We start from the raw sequence: 18,486 nt of genomic DNA on the forward strand, positions 1-18,486 counted from the left end.
ACACCAAAGCGTTCATGTGTCTTTAGGAAAAGAGTGCTTAGTAAATCTTCCCCAGACTTGAAATTTGCTATTCTTTATGCATGTGTGTGGGATGCTGGCAGGAACACAGCATGTGGAAAGGGGATAGGCTGCCTACGCAGCCAGTGCCCCTCTGGTTGCCTGTAACTTCACAGGGGGCAGTCCTTTCTCAGAATGCATCAAATCAGCAAGGCACCTCGGGAAGAGAAAAGGGGCCATTTCAGAAACATCTGTAGGGAGCCACTCTGGACAGCTACTCAGTTACCATGGAAACCCACCCTTGGAAACTGCCTCAATTTCAGGAAAACAGCTACAAACAATAATAAGCATAAATGAAAAATGGTACACTGTTGCTTCAAAATTGTACTTGTTACTGGATTTGGCTGGGTTTTCCAGGAGGGCTGAGGCAGTAGGCTCATATCCGCGACCGTAGGGGCAGGCAGCCGTCTGCCTGGCTGCAGGCCTGATGACAGCGCCCACATCTTCTGGCTCCTTAATCAAGTTTCTGGATGTGACCTTGGGGGAGGCATCTATCAGAGAAGCTAATGTCTGAAGTGCAGGGGGAAGGACAATGTGCTTTGCAAGAAACAAACATTTGCTGAGCAGACTGGAAGGCAATACAGCACCAGGGAACCTGAACCAGGCTGAGATGTTGCTATGTGGGCCTTAGCGAGGAATCAAGAGATCAGGCTGAGATGGGAATCCCTGCTTTTAAGGACTCTTGGGGTTAGCAAGGAACTTATAAAGATGACCTGGTCCAGCTCCTCCTCCATGGGATATTTACATTCTCTGGGCAGCATCCTCACCAGATGATTCATGAGTCTGTCCTAGGACTATGCCAAGAGTTAAACCATTCTACTCAGGAAAAAAGCAGACCCCTTGCGGCAGTGATAACCCTTCAGCCATCTGGAGCCATTCCCCTGGGGCTACTGTGTTGTCCATGGGGCAGACATCAGTGACACCCTCACAGCTGTGCTCCGCAGAGAGTTCTTAAAGCAGGGCATCTAGGTGGAACCCAGACCCCGAATGTGTTGTAACTATGGGCTCCTAAATCATACTTCAGAAATCACTGTACATGCAGGCCTGTCCATTTCTAGGTCATTACATTCATCCTGATACCTGCTCTTTGAAAGCAGGTAAGGATGGCAAGGAAAGAGTCCTCCCTAGGTTCTTCTCGACCTCCTGTCGGAGACATTCCCTGGACCAGAGAGTCCCCACTGCACAGGTAAGTAAAACTGAGGTCCTGAGAAGGGGCTTTGCCAACAAAGGTCATCTAGTTAAAACTATGGTTTTTCCAGTAGTTGTGTATGGATGTGAGAGTTGGACTATAAAGAAAGCTGAGCGCCAAAGAATTGATGCTTTTGAACTGTGGTGTTGGAGAAGAGTCTTGAGAGTCCCTTGGACAGCAAGGAGATCAAATCAGTCAATCCTAAAGGAAATCAGTCCTGAATATTCATTGGAAGGACTGATGCTGAAGCCAAAACTCCAGTACTTTGGTCACCTGATGTAAAGAACTGACTCATTGGAAAAGACCCTAATGCTGGGAAACATTGAAGGCAGGAGGAAAAGGGGACGATCGAGGATGAGATGGTTGGATGGCATCACTGACTCGATGGACGGGAGTTTGAGCAAGCTCTGGGAGGTGGTGAAGGACAGGGAAGTCTGTGCAGTCCATGGGGTTGCAAAGAGTCAGACATGACTGAATTGAACTGAGAAGGGGCTGACTTGCCCTTGACCACCCAGGAAAAGAACAGCAAAGCCAGGGCGAAAAAACCAACCTCCAGTATGGTAAAACCAATACAATATTGTAAAGCAATTAACCTCCAATTAAAATAAATAAATTTATATTTTTTAAAAAAACCAACCTCCTCCTCCCAGCTGCTGAGCCTTCCCACAGGAGAGTCACTGAACCCTGGACACCCACACCCTGGCCTCCATGTCCTAAGGTTAGGCCGTTGGCCCCTCTTAGCACCCCGAGGCCATTCTCTATGTGTGCTTGAGTCAGGCCTGACACAACAGTCCACCCCAAGACACTGCCTGAATCCCACAAGGAGGGACAGAGCTCCTCTCAAATGGAGGAGGCAGCCCCGTGATCAGGCAGGGCCTGGGGATGATAAACAAGGCATTTTGGTATCTGTCTAGAGTCTTCAGAGTACCTACACTGAAAACCCTTGGGGCTAGATGGCCTTACAGAAACAAACCAAGAGGAAGTCACAAAGAATCAGCCAACCCTCCCAGGTTTTTTCATCCATTCAGGCAGGGGATTGCAGGGGAGTGGCCAGCCAGAAGGTCTCCGTTCTCCCAACAGGGCAAGGAGAAAGCCATCTCCCACAGATACCAGGGCACTGCAGGCAAGGGAGGGGATGAGGTAGGGAGGGGGGCGCTGAGGTCATCTGAGGGGGTGTGGGGTGACTCACCAGGCTGTGCATGATACGCACGCCGTCGGGATTCACCGTGAGCGCCTCGCTGTACAGCTGCCTGGCCTCCTCCAACCTGCCCTTCATCTCGGCCAGCCGGCCCCGCATGTAGAGCACCGAATGCGAGGTGGGAAAGAGGCCCGCCGCCTCCTGGATGCAGAAGCCTGCTTCCTTGAGGTGCTGCTGCTCCATGAACAGCTCGGCTGTGAAACCAGAAGGGCAGGTGAGGCGGTGGGAGAAGTCAGAGGCGGTGGCCCCCTCCCACATCCGACCGTCAGCCCCCTGAGTTCAGGAGCCAGGCTTGGGTGAGGGCACCAGCCCCCTGAGACACAGCACAGGATGGGCTCACTCTGGGGCATGGCCGTAGCACCAGGCAGTGGTTTCTGGGTGCTCACCCTGGGTCAGGTTCATGCCACGTGCTGCATGGAGACCAACTCTGCCAACACGCCCAAAACCCTACAGAACCGTCACTTCTATTACCCACTTCGGGGAGGAGGAAATGGGCACAGAGAGGCTGAGGAACTCTCCTAAGGCCACAAGGAGAGACAGTGATGCAGCCAGGGTTCACACTGGGCTGTCAGACTTCAGAGCCTGGCAGTGGAGGCATGAGTGAGGTCCCTTGCAGCTAAGTATTTGCTCGGATCCTGTTCATCACTTGTTCATCTGTTCACTACGTGTCTGGGGACAGGGTGGGGGGCAGATGAGGTGGCTCCCCAGGGATGCCAACCGACTGAAGAGCTAACTCCACCTGCAATACCAGGACGAGGGGAGCCACGTGCCAAAGATGGGACAGGAAGGAACTCCCAAGGGTGCCTGCGAAGGGGCAGGGCTGGGGCTCACACCGAGAAGCTAGAAAGCCACCAGCACATACTGAGAGCTGACTGTGGACCCTGGGCCAGGCAAGCATCTTCTCTTATTTAATCCTCATAGATCTGGGAGGGAGGCAGGTTCTCTCCCACGCCCCAGGCTGATAGAGGGAGGACCTCACCCCAGCCCCTTGGTAGAAGGTGCAGCTCCCGGCCTCCCTCCAGATTCAGGGCTTTCCATCACACGGAGGAACGACGTCTTTCAACCTACTGGCAGGGAAGATCTTCCCACAACCAGTGTGCCTTCTGGCTCCACATCAGTAGAAAACGGGGCAGTTTCTCCAATCCCGGCCCAGCCCACACAAATGCACATTTCAAACCCACGCTGTGCAGGCACGCACCCACCGCAGGTGCTTTTAAAATGCAGTGCCCTGGAGTTGCCTTGCAGCCCACTCAGCCCACTTCCTGTGGCAGCCTGGGCTTGGGTGCCCCCCTCAGGGGCTGGTGCCCCACACAGATGGGAGGGAACACAGAAGGGCAAGCAGAGCCTGGCTGGTGACTCTGCCAAGAGCCTTTCCAGGCAATGGCCGAGAGCTGAGGTCACACTGGTTCGGATGAGGTCTGGGGGTCGGGGTGGATAACAGACCTTCCAAAGGAAGCTACCAGAAAGAGGTGGAATACCCAACCCAGGCCCAGGCAGCCCAGCTTCTTTTTCTAACAAGCAGCAGGAGGAGGCCTAATACCAGCCTTGACTGTGCACACAGCACCGGGGCACCCAGCATGAATGCAGGCTAAGAGCCGCTGGGTAATCAGAGCAGCGTGAACACTGCAGAAGGCTTTCTGAGCGGGGTTCTCTTTTCCTTTACTGGAGATGAGAACATGGGAGAATCAGAGAATTAGCTCAGAGGAGCCAGGCTTGCATGATGAGGTGGGAGAACAGCACAGGCTCCTGTCCCCAGAGATGGCCTGAACCGGAGCTGCCGCCTGGGTTCTCCACTGGCTGCCTTCACAGCTGCGTCCAGCATCCGGCTGCTGAGGACCGACCACGTGCCTGGCCCTCCCGCGAGGAGAAAGACAGGAGGCAGGGGGAGGGGAGCAGCTGAGCCGCCAAACCACTGGAGTGACCAGGGCAGCGGACTGACAAGCGTCACGGCTGCGTGTTTGGAGCACTCAGATGGGGTCGGGCCGGCGGGGCTGGTTTGATCAGGGGAGTCTTCCTGGGGGAGGTGGCATCTGAGCTGGGGCCTGAAGGCACAGGGGCACTTGGCCTGACAGAGAGGAGAAGGGAGGCCAAGCTAGGCTGGGTCTGGAGGGCTGGGCAGGTCTTTCCAGGGCCAGAGGGGAAAAGGAGGGAGGAAGTGTGAGTGGTGGCAGTGGGGAGGCCTGTCCCGCACCAGCCCCTGGGCTGCTTCATCCACCGCCAGGAGTGAGCTCAGAGAGCTGGGCTATCTCCTCCCCTGGACCTTGTCCCAGCAGACCCTCCTCGGGCCTGGCCCACCTGCCCGCCTGGTCCTGGCCCAGCTCATTAAGCTGTTTACAACTTGCTGCCCTGACTCCAGAGCCTTGTCTCTGGAGGGTGGCCCCTGTCCCTCCCTTGGGATCTCCTCACAGTGCCTGCACATCAACAGATTTCAATTACGAGGCTCCCCAGCACCCGCCTTCCTCAGGCCCTGGGCTTTGTCCCAGCCACACAACAGAGGACATGCCCTGAAAAATAGGTACGGCTGCTCTGCTCTGATGGACTTCATCACCAGTCAGGCAGGAGACCAGATGCCACAGAACAGAGCCAGAGGCGAGGGCCAGACGGCCCCTGGCAGGCCCACTGCCAGGGTGGGATCCCGGACCTGCACACAGACCCTCAGGTCGGAGGGCTGCAAATGTACCCCTTTTTGTCTAGCCTCAGCCTCCCTGGGCAGCTGTTTTACCAAACATGGTGCTCCCCAGACAGCCAGCGTCGGCTGCAGAAGGAGCCCTATGGCACAGTGCCTGCCCACTGCCCAGCCCTCTACCTCCCAGCCTGGTGACCAGGGCCCCAAGGTGTCCACACCCAGCCCAGTCTCCCCTGGCCAGGGCTGGATATGCACCCACTATCACTGGGTTTTCCTTGGATTCTCATAGTCAAGGTCATCCCTCCAGCAAACGCTCCTTGCAGCTCCCTGTGTCAGAGGCTCCTCTCTGATCCCCTTGGTCCTTTCTCTCTCCTCCTCCCTCCTGGTCTCCACTTCTCTCGGCTTCCTCTCTTCCTACCCTGGCCCTAACCTCCTCTCCTGTGTGTTTCGGCTTTTCTTCTTCCCTCCATCTCTCTGCACCCGCACCCCCCTCTGTGCTTTCTCTCAGCAGGCTCCAAATGGAAAACATCTGTTCCCTGGAGCTTTGCAACAGTCCTTTTTATTATTTTTTTTTCTGAGGCATCCTGATCTAACCCTGCACCCAGAGCTGGCTCCAGTCTCCCGGTCATTCCTGCCAGTTCCGAGCCCTCTCTGCTGGGAGGAGGGCTTTCCTCAGCTGGTCCTGAGGAGCAGTGTGAAAGAGGGCCCAGGGCCAGGCCTGAGGCCTTGGAGGCACCTCCCCAGGTGAGATGGCTTCCTAGAGGCCCCCACCCCAGAAACCCCACAAAGAAAGGCCACCCAGGCTAAAAGGGCAGAGCCCTTCCAGGGCAGGAAATAACGTTAGACCCTAAAAAGAATCCACCTTGAGCTCCAAGTCGGCGGGGGCCGGGGGGGGGAGAGTTGTCTCCAAAAGTTATCCCTTAGAGGAAATAAGCACTTCCCTATATGGGTGCCCAGAATAAAGGAGAAGGAAGGGTCGGGGAGGGCAGGGGAGGAGTGAGAGAGAAGACCAGCTGAAGGGAGGATGGCTGTGACAGTAACAGAGAATCCAGAGGTCTGAAGGGACTTCTTGGGTTGGCCTGGGACCCAGGGGTGCGTGACGCACTGACTCAGGCCACATGGCGTCAAGGCCCTGTGGGCCTGGGCGCCCGACTTCCTGTCCTGGGAGCTCTCCTCACGAACTCAGGAGGAGGGGTTGACAGAGAGAGGAGAAGGAGGACAAGCAGGAGCACAGGGAGCGAGGACGCGGGAAGAGGGCACATAAGGCCAGAGGGGGAAGGGAGAGTGGAGGGAGAGAAGGGAAGAAGTGAGGAGGAAACGGAAACATGGAAGTCGGGGGAGCCCTCTGGACCAAGGGTCAGACGCAGCTTCTGCCTCGACTGTAAACGCTGCCCTATGGCCCCACCCCAGGTCCCAGGTCTGCCTGGCCAACAGCGGGGGCAGCATCCACTTTCGAGGCCATCTAAAGAGCCAGGGCACCAGCGCCCAGATGGTGTGGATCTGCCATCTGGAAGCTGAGACTCAGGCCAATTTCCCCCCGACACAGGGAATGCCCACAGCTGCCTGCGAGCCCTTGGACCCCCAGGGGACCCCCAGGTCCCCAAGGGGACCTCTCTGCACCCACAGCCCTCTCTAGCATGCTGTTAGCTTCCAGAGACACGAGCTGCAGTGAGAGGAAGCTGGGTCTTCCTGCCCTTCTGGAAGGCACCTCCCGACACTCATGCTCCTGGAGCATCTATGGGGCTGGGTGATTCTCCCATGTTCACACAAATCCACCGCCAAAGAGGAGACATTTTTGAAACTCACTGAAAGAGGCAACACTTTTGAAACCCATCTCTCAGGCAGAAACCCTCCTGAGGCTTCTCACTTCAGACTGGAATAGGAAGGAGTCTTGAAAGGGGTGGGGGGTGGGGGGCGGGAGGACAGTTGGGAGACGAGGGATACATTTCCCAACCTACATGTGGGTTAATGGTGGAACTTACTGCCAAGACAGACTGGGATGCAATTAATCTTGAGCCAAACTGAGGGATTAGCTCATTCCAAAATGATAAAGGGGGTTAGTTTTCTCTTCCTGGAAATCTGGTGCAGCTGGAGGAATCATTAGGCTGGGTGGGTGGGGGTGGTCATGGGGGTTGCTGATGACAATACTTGTAGCTTGGGTCAGGTGGGAGTGTGGAGGCTTAGGGTGATCTGCTCCTGGCAGCCCTTCATTCAAGGGGTGCTCAGCACATGCTTGCTGGTGATGATGATGGCCAAGGGAGGGGAGGGCCTCATTCAGTGAGGATTCTCCAGAATCCTCCCACGCTCAGAGTGAAAGACCTAGGATACCTTCTTGCTTCCCTTTTTGCCTATGGCAGCTACCCACCAGTCTCTCCTCCTTTCTTCTATAATGACAGGTCCCCTGATTTTTGGTGGGACACATGTATACCCAGAATAATGGCACCTCTCAGAGTCCTTTGCAGGTAGCTGTGGTCATGTGACTAAGTTCTGGCCAGTGGATCATGAGGGGAAGTGATGTGTGCGGATTCTAGGACGTGTTCTTCTAGGGACGGAGTGTGCCCTTCTCCTGCCCTTCCTAGTTATGCCTTGGAATGTGAATGTGGCGGAGAGCCACCTTGGATCACAAGGACAAGAGTGACACCGCATTAAAAGCAAAGCCAAAAAAATGGAAGGAATCTGGGTCCCCGGACCAGGAGAGCAGAGCTGTCATCCTAGTCAAGGCTGCCATCTCTGAATTGTTACACAAGGAAAGAGAAGTGTTTACCTCATAGAAGCCACTGCTATTCTGCATGGGTCACACCCCCCAAGCTTGTCTCCTAATGCCACACAGCCTAACCCTCACATTGCACCACAATTCAAGCATCCAGATTTTGTTCTCAGAGTTCTCCATGGGCCAAATATCTAGGATAATGTCCAGAGAAGAAAGGCTAATGTGCAAATTATTGAAGGATGTTGCTTATACCAAAATTCCCAAGTCTAATTATAGGCTTCAGGAAGGCCTTTAACCTTACTTGGAGTTACCAGAACATACTACCACCCTAGCAGAAAGCAGCATTTCTCAGAGATGCAAGCAGCCTTGTAAAATGCAGAAACGGCTGTTATGTGCTAAGATGAGTCAACAAGACAGACCATTAACACAAAAGGCCTTGGGAGTTCCAAAGCAGGTAGCATGCACCTCCCAAATCCGACCACTCATGAGTGCACTGCCAAAATATTCCTTGAAGCTGGTGAAACCCCCGGGGAGGGTGAAGCTTTCTACCCCAGGCCCCTGTGGGGGTGGGGCCCCAGTATGCCCATCGGGAGCTCTTAAGAGCTCCACGTCTTAGAAGATTACAGGGCATCTTTGCCTCAGAGGAAGCCTAGCTTGTTATCCCTCTGGATTTTTCAAAGTTCTTCTTCCTACTTCAGTTGCAACAAGTGACACTGGAGCACAGCCCCTGTATCCCTAGCATCCCAAGGGAGCCTGATATGCTAACTGGGGCAATATCTGCATTATTAACATGCTTCCCGGTCTAGTCTTTTTATGAATCCTTGTCCAACTTTTTCCCCCAGATTTAGATCCTGTGGAGGGGAAAGTGGGGGCGTCCTGCATACTAATGTGTCCATATGTGGAAGCTACCAGTGGGGAACTGTAGATCCTCAATCAACAAGCACATTCTGACTCTGACTTGCAGAATCCGCAGGTCCCAGGAGGGGAGTATCTCTTTTGCCTCTCTCTCTCTCCTCGGGGGTTATCAACACTGCCTGGGGTGGGGGTTGGGGGGGGAGGGGGCGACAGGAGGGTAATCAGTACCAGGTGAGGAGCTTCATGCCTGGGTCAAGGGGTCATGTTGGATTCTACTCACTCTACCACCTTCCTTTTCCTTTTGCTGCTGCTGCTACCATTTTATCTCATTCAGGCACATCCCCTGGTTTGGTTCTCTCTTCTTCCATTCTAATCCCCCTCTCACACCCACTCCAGTATTCCTGCCTGGAGAATCCTATGAACAGAGGAGCCTGGCGGGCTACAGTCCATAGGGTCGCAAATTAAACTGTGCCGAGCACCTACTATGTAAGTGCTAAATGCTTGACACACATTAGCTCATTTCAGATCAGGACAGTAAATGAGCTGTGGGACTCGGAACCTCCTGCCTTCTCAACACTAACAGACCCTCCAACTCCAGCGTGGCAATGGTGCCCACTAGCTATCAAGAGAGATCATTACCTGAATGGCGATCCTTGAGTTCCTAGCCCTCTACTTGCAATGAACTCGGCCACCAGGTCTTGCTTTCTTGGGGCCAGCACAGCTCACTTCTGCTCTAGCTCTCCCAAGAGTTCTCAGGGGTTTGAGTCCTAACGGGTTTTCTTCAAGACACAGCTTTCCCACCTGGGCTGCCAGGGCAGACCCACAGGAGCCAGAGAGGGCCCGGGTGGGAGCACTCACCAGCCTGGAGCCAGATCTGTTCCAGCGTGGTCCACAGCTGCATGGGGCCCTGCTTCAGGACCGAGCTGGGCACGGTCAGCTCTGACATGGCCTCCTCCAGCCGCGAGGCAGCAATGGATGATGCCCGCCGAGAGCCTGTAGAGCAAGATAGGAAAGGCTGAGCTGCAGGCCTGGTGACAGTGGCTGCATAGCCCTGCAGGAGTGGCAGGGCATGCAGAGTCACAGCAGGGTGGCCCGGCCCTGCAGCCGCAGAACAGTGCACAGACCCACTAGGAGGGGCCCATCTAATACCCTCACCCATGCAAGAGAGAGGGGGTGTGTTTCTGAGGGGCAATGAGGCAGTAAGCCCACTTCCAGGAGTCAGTCCCTAAGGAAGGACACCGTGAATGTCGGCAGTGGTGGGCATTCTACCACTGCCCAGGATACTGAAGACAGAAATGATCTCGATGTCCACCAGTGGGGACTGATTAAAAATAAGTGAGAGTATAATCATACTGGACAATGCAGTCATTAAAATAACAATGCATAACTATGAGTATTGATGCAGAAAGATGGTGACGTTATGCAGTTTGGTAAAAAAGCAGCAGACTGCAAAAGAGGAGGATCACAGTTTTATGAGAAACAAAATACAGGAATGTTTCCGAAAGTCTGAAAGGCCACTTATTAAGGTTTGAGTGGTGAAATGATGGATGACTTTTCCTTTCTCCCTTTTATATTTTTACTTTCTGTTTTCACAAGTGCCTAGTATTTCTTTATAGAAAAGTACCCTGGAGGAGGGCATGGCAACCCACTCCACTATTCTTGCCTGGAGAAGCCCATGGACAGAGGAGCTTGGTGGGATACAGTCCATAGGGTCGCAAAGAGTCGGACACAACTGAAGCTACTTAGCACACACGCATGGTGGAATGGTGGATGAACTGTCCTTTCTCCTTTTTATATTTTCACTTTCTTTCACAAGTGCCTATTATTTCTTTATAGAAAAGTCCCATTGGAGGTTGGGCTGTGAAGGATTCTTGGGTAGCAGCTTGGGCCAGACCGTGTGCCCTCTGGAGAACTTCTCCCCATGGCAGTCCTGAGTAACACTGGGTCCCTGTTCAGGATATACAAGCTGTTGACATTCACAGTTTATGTGCAGGTAAAATGTAAGCACTTTTTTTTTTCTCTCTCTCTCTGAGGCAGTAAAGGCTCCAATAAACTCAGGAGACCTTGGGGCAAACCACAGATGACTTCAGTTTATAAGGCAAGTGTTCGTAGAGTCCTAATAACTTTGTCCAGAGTTCTTCCCTCTCTAATTGCAAAGGCGCTACACTCCCCGGCACCGTTGCCTCCTTGGAGTCAGCAGCTCTACGTCTAGCCCATCGCTCCTCAGCTCAAATCAGGTGCTGGGTGTGGCTTTGGGAATCAGCTTCATCTGTTGACAACAAAGGCGCAAGGTGGTGCACGGCCACAGAAGTGGAAAAGGTGAGCAACGACGCCAAATACAACTCCCTCACACTTTCATTCCCGTGACTGATTTTGCTTGTGTTTTTGAGGAAGGTATTCGCTTTAATCAGGTCCTGGGTTAAAACATGTTAAGTCTGCAGATTCTAAACTGGTTTGAATTTCACAAACCATGGATGTCAGGATGAATTTTTCCAGGAAACTACAGTCAGGTTTAAGCTGAAACAGCTCAGCCCTTCCTTTCTACTTGACTTGATCTGTTGAGGACCTTATCGTGGCAGACCTTGGCCTTGAGCGTTTTTTTTTTTTTAAAACAAAACAAAACAAAACATTTATTTCTTTGGCCATGCAGGATCTTTGTTGTGGGAACTCTTAGTTGCGGCATGTGGGATCTGGTTCCCTGACCAGGGATTGAACCCAGGCCCCTGCATTGGGAGCATGGAGCTTAGCCACTGGACCACCAGGGAAGTCCTCTTGGCCTTGAGCTTCAGCCTAAGGGGAGATGGCCTCTGTGCTCCACAGCCATCTCTCCACCCCAGTCTTCCCCACTCCCACACAGAGGATGGGGTCTCTCTCTTGCCTACGCCATCTGCCTACTTCCTGCCCCTGGACCAGCAGCTATCTTGCCATGCTGGGCCCTAAAGAGGCCCAAGGGCAGTTCCTTAGCACAGGACCTTGGGCAGCAGCCAGTCAGAGGCAGGATGGATTCCACCAGGCTGGGCAGATGCTCAGGCTGGGACAGGGAGCCGTGGGCTCATGTGGACAGCTGCCCACGGGGCACGTTCTTACCAGAGTCTGCGTCATGGGCATCGGGCAGAGTCAAGTGCATGCCACTCTGTTTCTTCAGCGTGAGGCCCTCGCCGAGGCTGCCATCCTTTTCCAGGCCCCTGGAAGGCAAGGGGGCGCCAGGCCCCAGTGAGCTGGAGGGCTAGCAGGGAGAATTAGGGGAGCCTTACGCCAGGTAGGCTCTGGGGCTGAGAGTTCAGACCCGAGAGCGGAACTAAAGATCACTGGGAAGGATGGAGATGAGCAGCAGGCCAGATCACAGCTCAGGCTCAGGATTCTAGAATCTGGTTCATCCCAGAGCTGAACTGACAAGGTATTTCTCCTGATGGCTTCCTGCCTGCTCCCTCCTTACTCCTGATCGCCTCCTGCCGGCTCCCTTCCTCGTCCACAGGTTGTGCGCCTGCAAGGCCATCAGCCTCCTCACTAGTCCCTACTATGACCACATTTTGTTTCCAGAGCTACATGCTTACTCATGCTGTTGCCACCAAGGCCATTCCTTCGGTTCTCGAGATCTACCCAACCACTCACCGCCTTTAGAACCCAGTCCAAGGTCCCCGCCTCCCTCTAGCTGCTCATCTGCCCTCCAGCTACTTTCCCTCCCTGCTCTCTGTCACCATGGATCCCAGTGCACGCAGGCACGCGCACACGCGCACACACACACACACGCGCGCACACACACACACGCATGCACGCACGCACGCACACACACGCTGAGGAGGAGAAACCCTCCCGTCCATCTAATCCCTCTTCTACCTTTTGTGTCCTCTAGGTGTCCAGCAGAGAGCCAGGTACAGAGCAGGCGCCGTGAACTGGCCAGCCCGCCCCTCAGCCCGCCCTCCAGGCCCAGAAGGCCCAGAAGCCACTCCCTGCCTCAGGTCCCTTACCCTGGACTGCCAGAGTGGCCCTGGAGGAGGCGGAGGGGGCCCTTCGGGGGCAGATAAGCGTGTGACCGTCTTATCACACGTCCCCCAGGTCCCTGCAGCTCCCACACGGCTAGGGAGGCTCCTCTTTTCTAAAGAGTGGGGGGTAGGGGAGCTGCCAGTTCGGAAAGGTTATGCCCATCTTCGGGCACACACAGCCCCCGACAGCCTGCCAAGGGTGCTGTGGCCTTAACCTGCTGACTGCAGAGTCTCAGAGGACTGAGCCCGAAAGGGCAGGGGAGGAGGAAGCGGGCCCAGAGGCCTCCTCCCTTCAGAGTGGACCCACAAGGAACACCAGGGCATCCTTCCATCTTAATGCCGGTTCACACTGAGCTCGGGCCTCTGGGTACACAGCCATCTTTGTGGGCATTAGAGGAAACCATCCACAAAAACACAGTGGGAAAGGGCTGGCTCCCACCTTGCACGCCCACCTTTCATTCTGGGGAGGCACACCAGGGTGAAAGAGCCAGAGACCCTGGGGGAAAGCTGGGGGCTGCCCCTCCTTAGCTGTGTGACCCTTGGCAAAGCTACTTAACCTTTCTAGATCTTACTTCTCTTTTCTTGAAATGGTTATTGTGTGGAGTTAATGAGCATGAGAATGTCAACACCACAAGGCTGTTGTGAGGATGAAACGAGGATGTGGACTGGGGCCCCTCCCATGCCATACACAGACACAGCTGCTGCTCCCAAGGGGGCTATGCCAGGGGCTCCAGAAACGGCTCAGCTCAGGGACCTCTGGCCACCTGGTCCTAGGCCCCTACCCTGAAGAAGCTGACAGCTGGACAAGAGGAGAAAGTTCACGCCAAGCATTTAACAAAGGCCCGGATGGAGAGTGTTGCACTGGGGCACCAGAGGCAGGCACGGGGGGCTCCCCAAGGGGCCGTGTGGGCCGGGCCAGGCAGAGCAGAGGAAGAAGGCCAAGGTGCAGAATGGGAGGCGGGGCTGGCAGGGCGGGGTGGCCCAGACCTTCAGGCTGTGGATTCTGGCCTTGATCCTGGACTGCCCCAGCCCAGATGTGACATGTTTTTGCTCTGTGGCTTCAGGTTCAGAAAGAACACACCCTATCCTTGGGAAAGCCAGGAGGGGACTGGATTTGACTCTCTGCTCCTAACAGTTTGCCTCCAGCTAACTGGCCAGGCTGAGCCTTGCTCTACCCTGAGTGGGTGGGGGGTCCCCCAGAGGTAAGGGTGAAGGTGGTAGCTTGAAAAGACCCCAAGGCAAATCTGACAGCTCCACAGCTCTGCTGCTCCTGGAGGGGAGCCACAGGCTAAGCCCTGCACATGCAGACAAGGCTGCAGCTCAGAAGGGCCCCGCCACCATCACCTAGATGAGCAGGCAGCCAGCCATCCGGCTGAGAGGCGCACTCTGCCAGCTCTGGGGCACTTCTCCGCAAGTGGAGCCAGGCCATGCCCACCTGCCTGTCACAGCTGGTGAGTGGCAGGACGAGGGATATCCAAAGGCGGGCCCCCCACACACCAGAGTCTGGCCCTTTCTCCACAGCACCCAGCTGCCAGGTGGTTCCCCATTTCCTTTCTGAAAAGTCCCTCACTCCAGAGCTGCCTGGTGGCAGCTTCCACCCACTGCCCTGCCCTGCCCTGGAATCGTCCAGGCCCAAAGCCTGCAAAGAAAGGGCTGATCTTACCCTGCCCAAGGATTTTATTCGGTCAGATTATCCCGGGGCCTCCTCTGTAAATTCCAACTTTAGACACATTGCTTTGGGGATTGCAAGAGGTTGCTAGGCTCCCAGAGTCCCAGTGAAAGGACAAGTGCCCACCAGAGTGGGGTCCCCTGAGGCGGTGGGGAGATGACATAGCCAGACAAGGAGAGTAGATCAGAAACGAAGCCCATTTCTGCTTGGGCTGCACAAGCTGAGCCCAGGTGTCTTGACAGGTTTCAGCAGAGACGTTCTGCAGATTCAGCCTGGATAAGAGTGCCCTGCTCTGGTCAAGGAGAATCTCAGAGCTGGGGACTGGAGCAGGAGATGAGATGTGTGGAGATGGTAGGTGAGTGAGGGGCCCTTCAGGAACTCAGCTTCCTCCTCCTCCTCCTCCTCTCCCAGCTTCCAGATGGAACCAGGAAAGAAGTGATAAGCTCCACAGGCTGGGGTTCAGGAGACACAGGTTTAAGCCCAACCACTACCACTTATAGGAGAGTGGCTCAGATACATTATATAAGGTCTCTGCGTCTCAGGTTAAGAACCCTGGGGTGAGGATAAACTATGACAGTGGATAAGATAAAACCAGCTGATGGGGTAGGTGCTTAATAATGATTTATCTTCCTCCTTACCCCCTTGAACTTTAGTTTCCTAGAGAGCCTTTTTCTGTCCTTCACAGAGGATTGTCAAAAGCTTAAAATTAGGGCAGGCCGTAAAAGGCCCCAGGAGAAGTAAGTCCCATGCCCTCATTCAAACATCCTCGCCACCCTCTCACCAATCAGGCATCATGCCACTCAGCTGTGGACTGTTGCCCTGGCAACCACCACCTCCCACCTCTGTCTGGAAGGACCCGCCACTCACCCCAACTGGGAGAAGCTGTACAGGGTCTGCCACAGCCGCAGCATCTGTCTACAGGTCACCAGGGCTTCCTCTGGGCCTTTCAGGATCTGCTCCAGCTTCACCTTGGTGAACATCAGGCTGTGGGAGGGAGAAGAGCAGTGAGAACACCTGAGGGGCCCCCTTCCCCTGGCTTTCCTCCCAGGGTGGAACCCCAGGGGATTCTGCCCCACCAGCCCACCTCCCCAGTACTCAGGAGGCAGAGTGCCCACACGCACGGTGGCCTTGGCCGTATCCCTGGATCACGTGCTCTCTCTCTGCCTAGCTCCCCATCCTCTCTGCCAAAGCACAGAGCACTCCTCTGCATTCGTCAGCATCCCTATGGCTTATCCTGACCATGTTCCATCCCGCCCACCTCTCAAGCACTGTCTGCCGTGGTAGCGGTCGCCCCCCACACCCTCAGCTCTGCAGCGTCCTCCTCACCGAACACATGGCTATCTTTTTACTTGCACGCTCTCCAGGCCTTATATCAGAGACGGACCCAGAAGGAAACTGACTCAAGGAATGAGGCTAAGCAAGGAGCGGGTGAAAAGGTCACAAAAGGGCAGGGTTCTGCTTTCCCTCCTCACCAGCATGCAACAGGTGCTTGAATGCAAACTGTATCCTGACCCTGAACACCTGAGGATGATCAGGTTTTCCTTTATCTTCACTGAATACCCTAAAGTCGCCAGTTCTCCTCATATATTCAATAAGATGAAAGTGACATGAAGTCTTATTCAGTCACCATCTAGGAACAACAGAATCTCTTTCAACGCCCCCAAACCTGAAGTCCTCTAGGGTAAGAACAGGGGGAACAGTGGGGATGCGGCCCTGAGAGAGGCTGGGAAGAGAGGGCAAGGGCTGGTCCCAACAGAAGGCAGGTCCACAGCAGGGGCGGGCAGCTGCCCTGCTCTGCCCAAGACAACAGTAGAGACCATCGGAGCACCGGCTCAGCATGGCCAGGGTGGTGCCAAGTGCCCACCCTTTAGTTGCTGGGGAGTCCAGGGTCCTGATGAGGGCCAAGGCAGTGGCTATTCACCAACATGTATGGAAATGCTGCAGTCTTTTCACCATGGGTACTGCCAGCCACACTGACGCACACCAGCTGCCTGGCAGCCTGTGGAGAACTTGGCTGAGCCACTGAGGCCCAAACAAGGCTGTGACTCCTGGTTCTCCTCAGGTGGTGAGCGGTGAGCCTCCTTCATTCACAAGACTGCTTCTGGGCAAATCCGTGGTCTCAGTACCCTGGTGGGAGGTGCTGGGGACACTGGTCCTGCCACCCCCAGTCCCTTTTGCCAGATTCTTGAAAGGTCCAACACTCCGCAAGTATTAGGAGCCTCTGCTTTAAGAACATGAAGACACAATCTCGGCCTTCCAGGTGACAATTAGTGCTAAAAATGACAAACTGCTCACAGAAGCCAGGGCTGGTGTTTTGGGTCAGACTCAGAACAAGGAAAGGCACAGATGAAGGGGGTCTTGCTGGGACTGGTGTTTGATGAAAAGGAACGTGGGGTAGGATGTGGCTGAGAGCTGGGGGAAGGAGGAGAACCGTGCTGGGCTGTGGCTAGAACAGGTGTTGGTGCAAGTGAAAGCTCTCCAGGGGGCAGGGATACCCAGAACAGCAGAGTCCCCACGGCAGGGTGACTGGGAGCTGGTTCCCCAGACAGTCCCTTTGGGCAGCCCAGTCCTGCGGCACTCCTGCTCCCAGATCTCCCCAGACTGGCCTTCTCTGCAGCATGCCCCTCCCCACCGGGGCCCGTCCCCATCCTGCTCGCTGGCTGTGTCCCTGAGAGCCGGCAGGGGTCCGTGGGGTGGATCCAACCACACCATGTGCCCGGAACAGAAGTGGCCGAAAGCTGAGCTGGTGTTACAGTGACTTCTACCAACAGAGGCTCTTCTCCTCACGGCTGCTGACATTCCATTAGCATGAGCGACCTGGAGTGGAATTTATCAACCCAACCACATCCTTTCTGGGCTGGGGCAAGCGCTCTGACAGCCCTCCTCTGGCTGGATCCCTCAGTCCCAGATCCCTGGAGGCCCAGGTTAGCTCCCCAGACTTCCCTGGTCTCATTTCCCACCAGGACCATCTTCCTTGCCCTGCGCCGACCATGACGTCAGTCAGAACGCCTCTGTGTGCCACCTTCCATCCCTGCCACTGCTACCTGTGACCCTGGGCACCTGTGTGTTGCTCACAGGGTGTCAGTGGTACCCTGGACCACAGGGCAGGCTCCCCGGCTCATCCATGCTTTGTTTCACGTCGTCGCCCCTGCCAAGGCTCCCCCTTCCCCTGACACGCGGCCAGCTCCTAAGCAGGTGTCACCCTCTGACCTGTGTGTCCCCATGGGGACCTCACCCCCAGGGTGGGCACATGGGCATCCACACACAGTGGGCACCGCCAAACGCTCTTCATCTGCTAACAGGGATCAGCACACCACCCCATTCCTTGTCGCTCTTCTAGGACAACCAACTACTGGTCCTGCTGCAACAAAGGACTCTCTCCCCCTCCCGTCTGCCAGGGTGGGTGGCCCAGTTCTTCAAGCAGTGGTACGAGGAGGCTGGCAGGGCCCTAGCGTGCCACTATGGATGGTGGGGCCACAGCCTCGTCAGGACGCTATGCTTCCTGGGTGGAGCCGTGGGGAGGCTGCCGGCAGTTGGGGCTGGGAAGAGAGGGGGCAAGGCCTGGCTCCCCACTCCCTTCAACCAGCCCAGCACCCGGCATACCTGTTTTATACACTGAATGAGTCTAACGTCATCTGAAGAAACGATTCTGAGACTTAAAAAAAAAACCAGTTTTAATCCAAAGTTCTAGTCCTCCCCTGAGAAGTGTGATCACCCCTGCCCTTCTCTGCTTAGGACAACCTTCAGTTAGCATTTAAGTCACTCTCTCTCATTTATACGTGTGTGTGTACATGTTTTCTTTTTTTCCACATAGGCTTATGCTTTTAACAGTGAAGAAACACTCACATCAAGCATTTACAATCTCAGATACTCTAGGGAACACTCAGCAGCCAGCCCTACGTAGAGATGGTAAAACTACCATCTATCTTGTCCTGGGTCTTGCTGTGCGTCCCCATCTGGGTGACGAGTGCCTGCAGGGCAAGACCCTGCCTCCCTCCACGTCAGCATCCTCCTCGCTTCCCTGGTGCCTGGCACAGAGCTGAGCACACGGTGTCTGTTCAGCTTAATACTATGAGGATGCGTGTGTGTTGTTACAACCCTCTAGCCGCATTCTGGGTCTCATGGTCCATGGTAAATTGGAGCCGACTTCTGAAGGCACCGCTTCCCGCTGCTGGCTCCCAGCTAGGAGGCAGGTGGGA

The 18,486-nt window shown here is 55.0% G+C and overlaps 1 protein-coding gene across 9 annotated transcripts in view; it reads right to left on the minus strand.

Annotated features, from left to right (window-relative positions):
- Positions 1-18,486, minus strand: part of TTC7A (tetratricopeptide repeat domain 7A) — a 159,296-nt gene that overhangs the window by 54,588 nt on the left and 86,222 nt on the right. For all 9 annotated transcript variants that reach the window (XR_011255693.1, XR_011255692.1, XR_011255690.1 and 6 more), the window contains 4 exons: positions 15,155-15,271; positions 11,723-11,820; positions 9,494-9,628; positions 2,436-2,638 (listed from right to left, as the gene is read on the minus strand). Coding sequence is in view for 6 of the 9 variants with exons in the window: in XM_069583382.1 (XP_069439483.1) it covers positions 2,436-2,638; positions 9,494-9,628; positions 11,723-11,820; positions 15,155-15,271 (553 nt within the window). In the remaining 3 variants the exon portion in view is untranslated. The remainder of the gene's footprint in view (positions 1-2,435; positions 2,639-9,493; positions 9,629-11,722; positions 11,821-15,154; positions 15,272-18,486) is intronic.

This window comes from Ovis canadensis, chromosome 3 (assembly GCF_042477335.2).
Source record: "Ovis canadensis isolate MfBH-ARS-UI-01 breed Bighorn chromosome 3, ARS-UI_OviCan_v2, whole genome shotgun sequence".
Classification (NCBI taxonomy): Eukaryota; Metazoa; Chordata; class Mammalia; order Artiodactyla; family Bovidae; genus Ovis; species Ovis canadensis.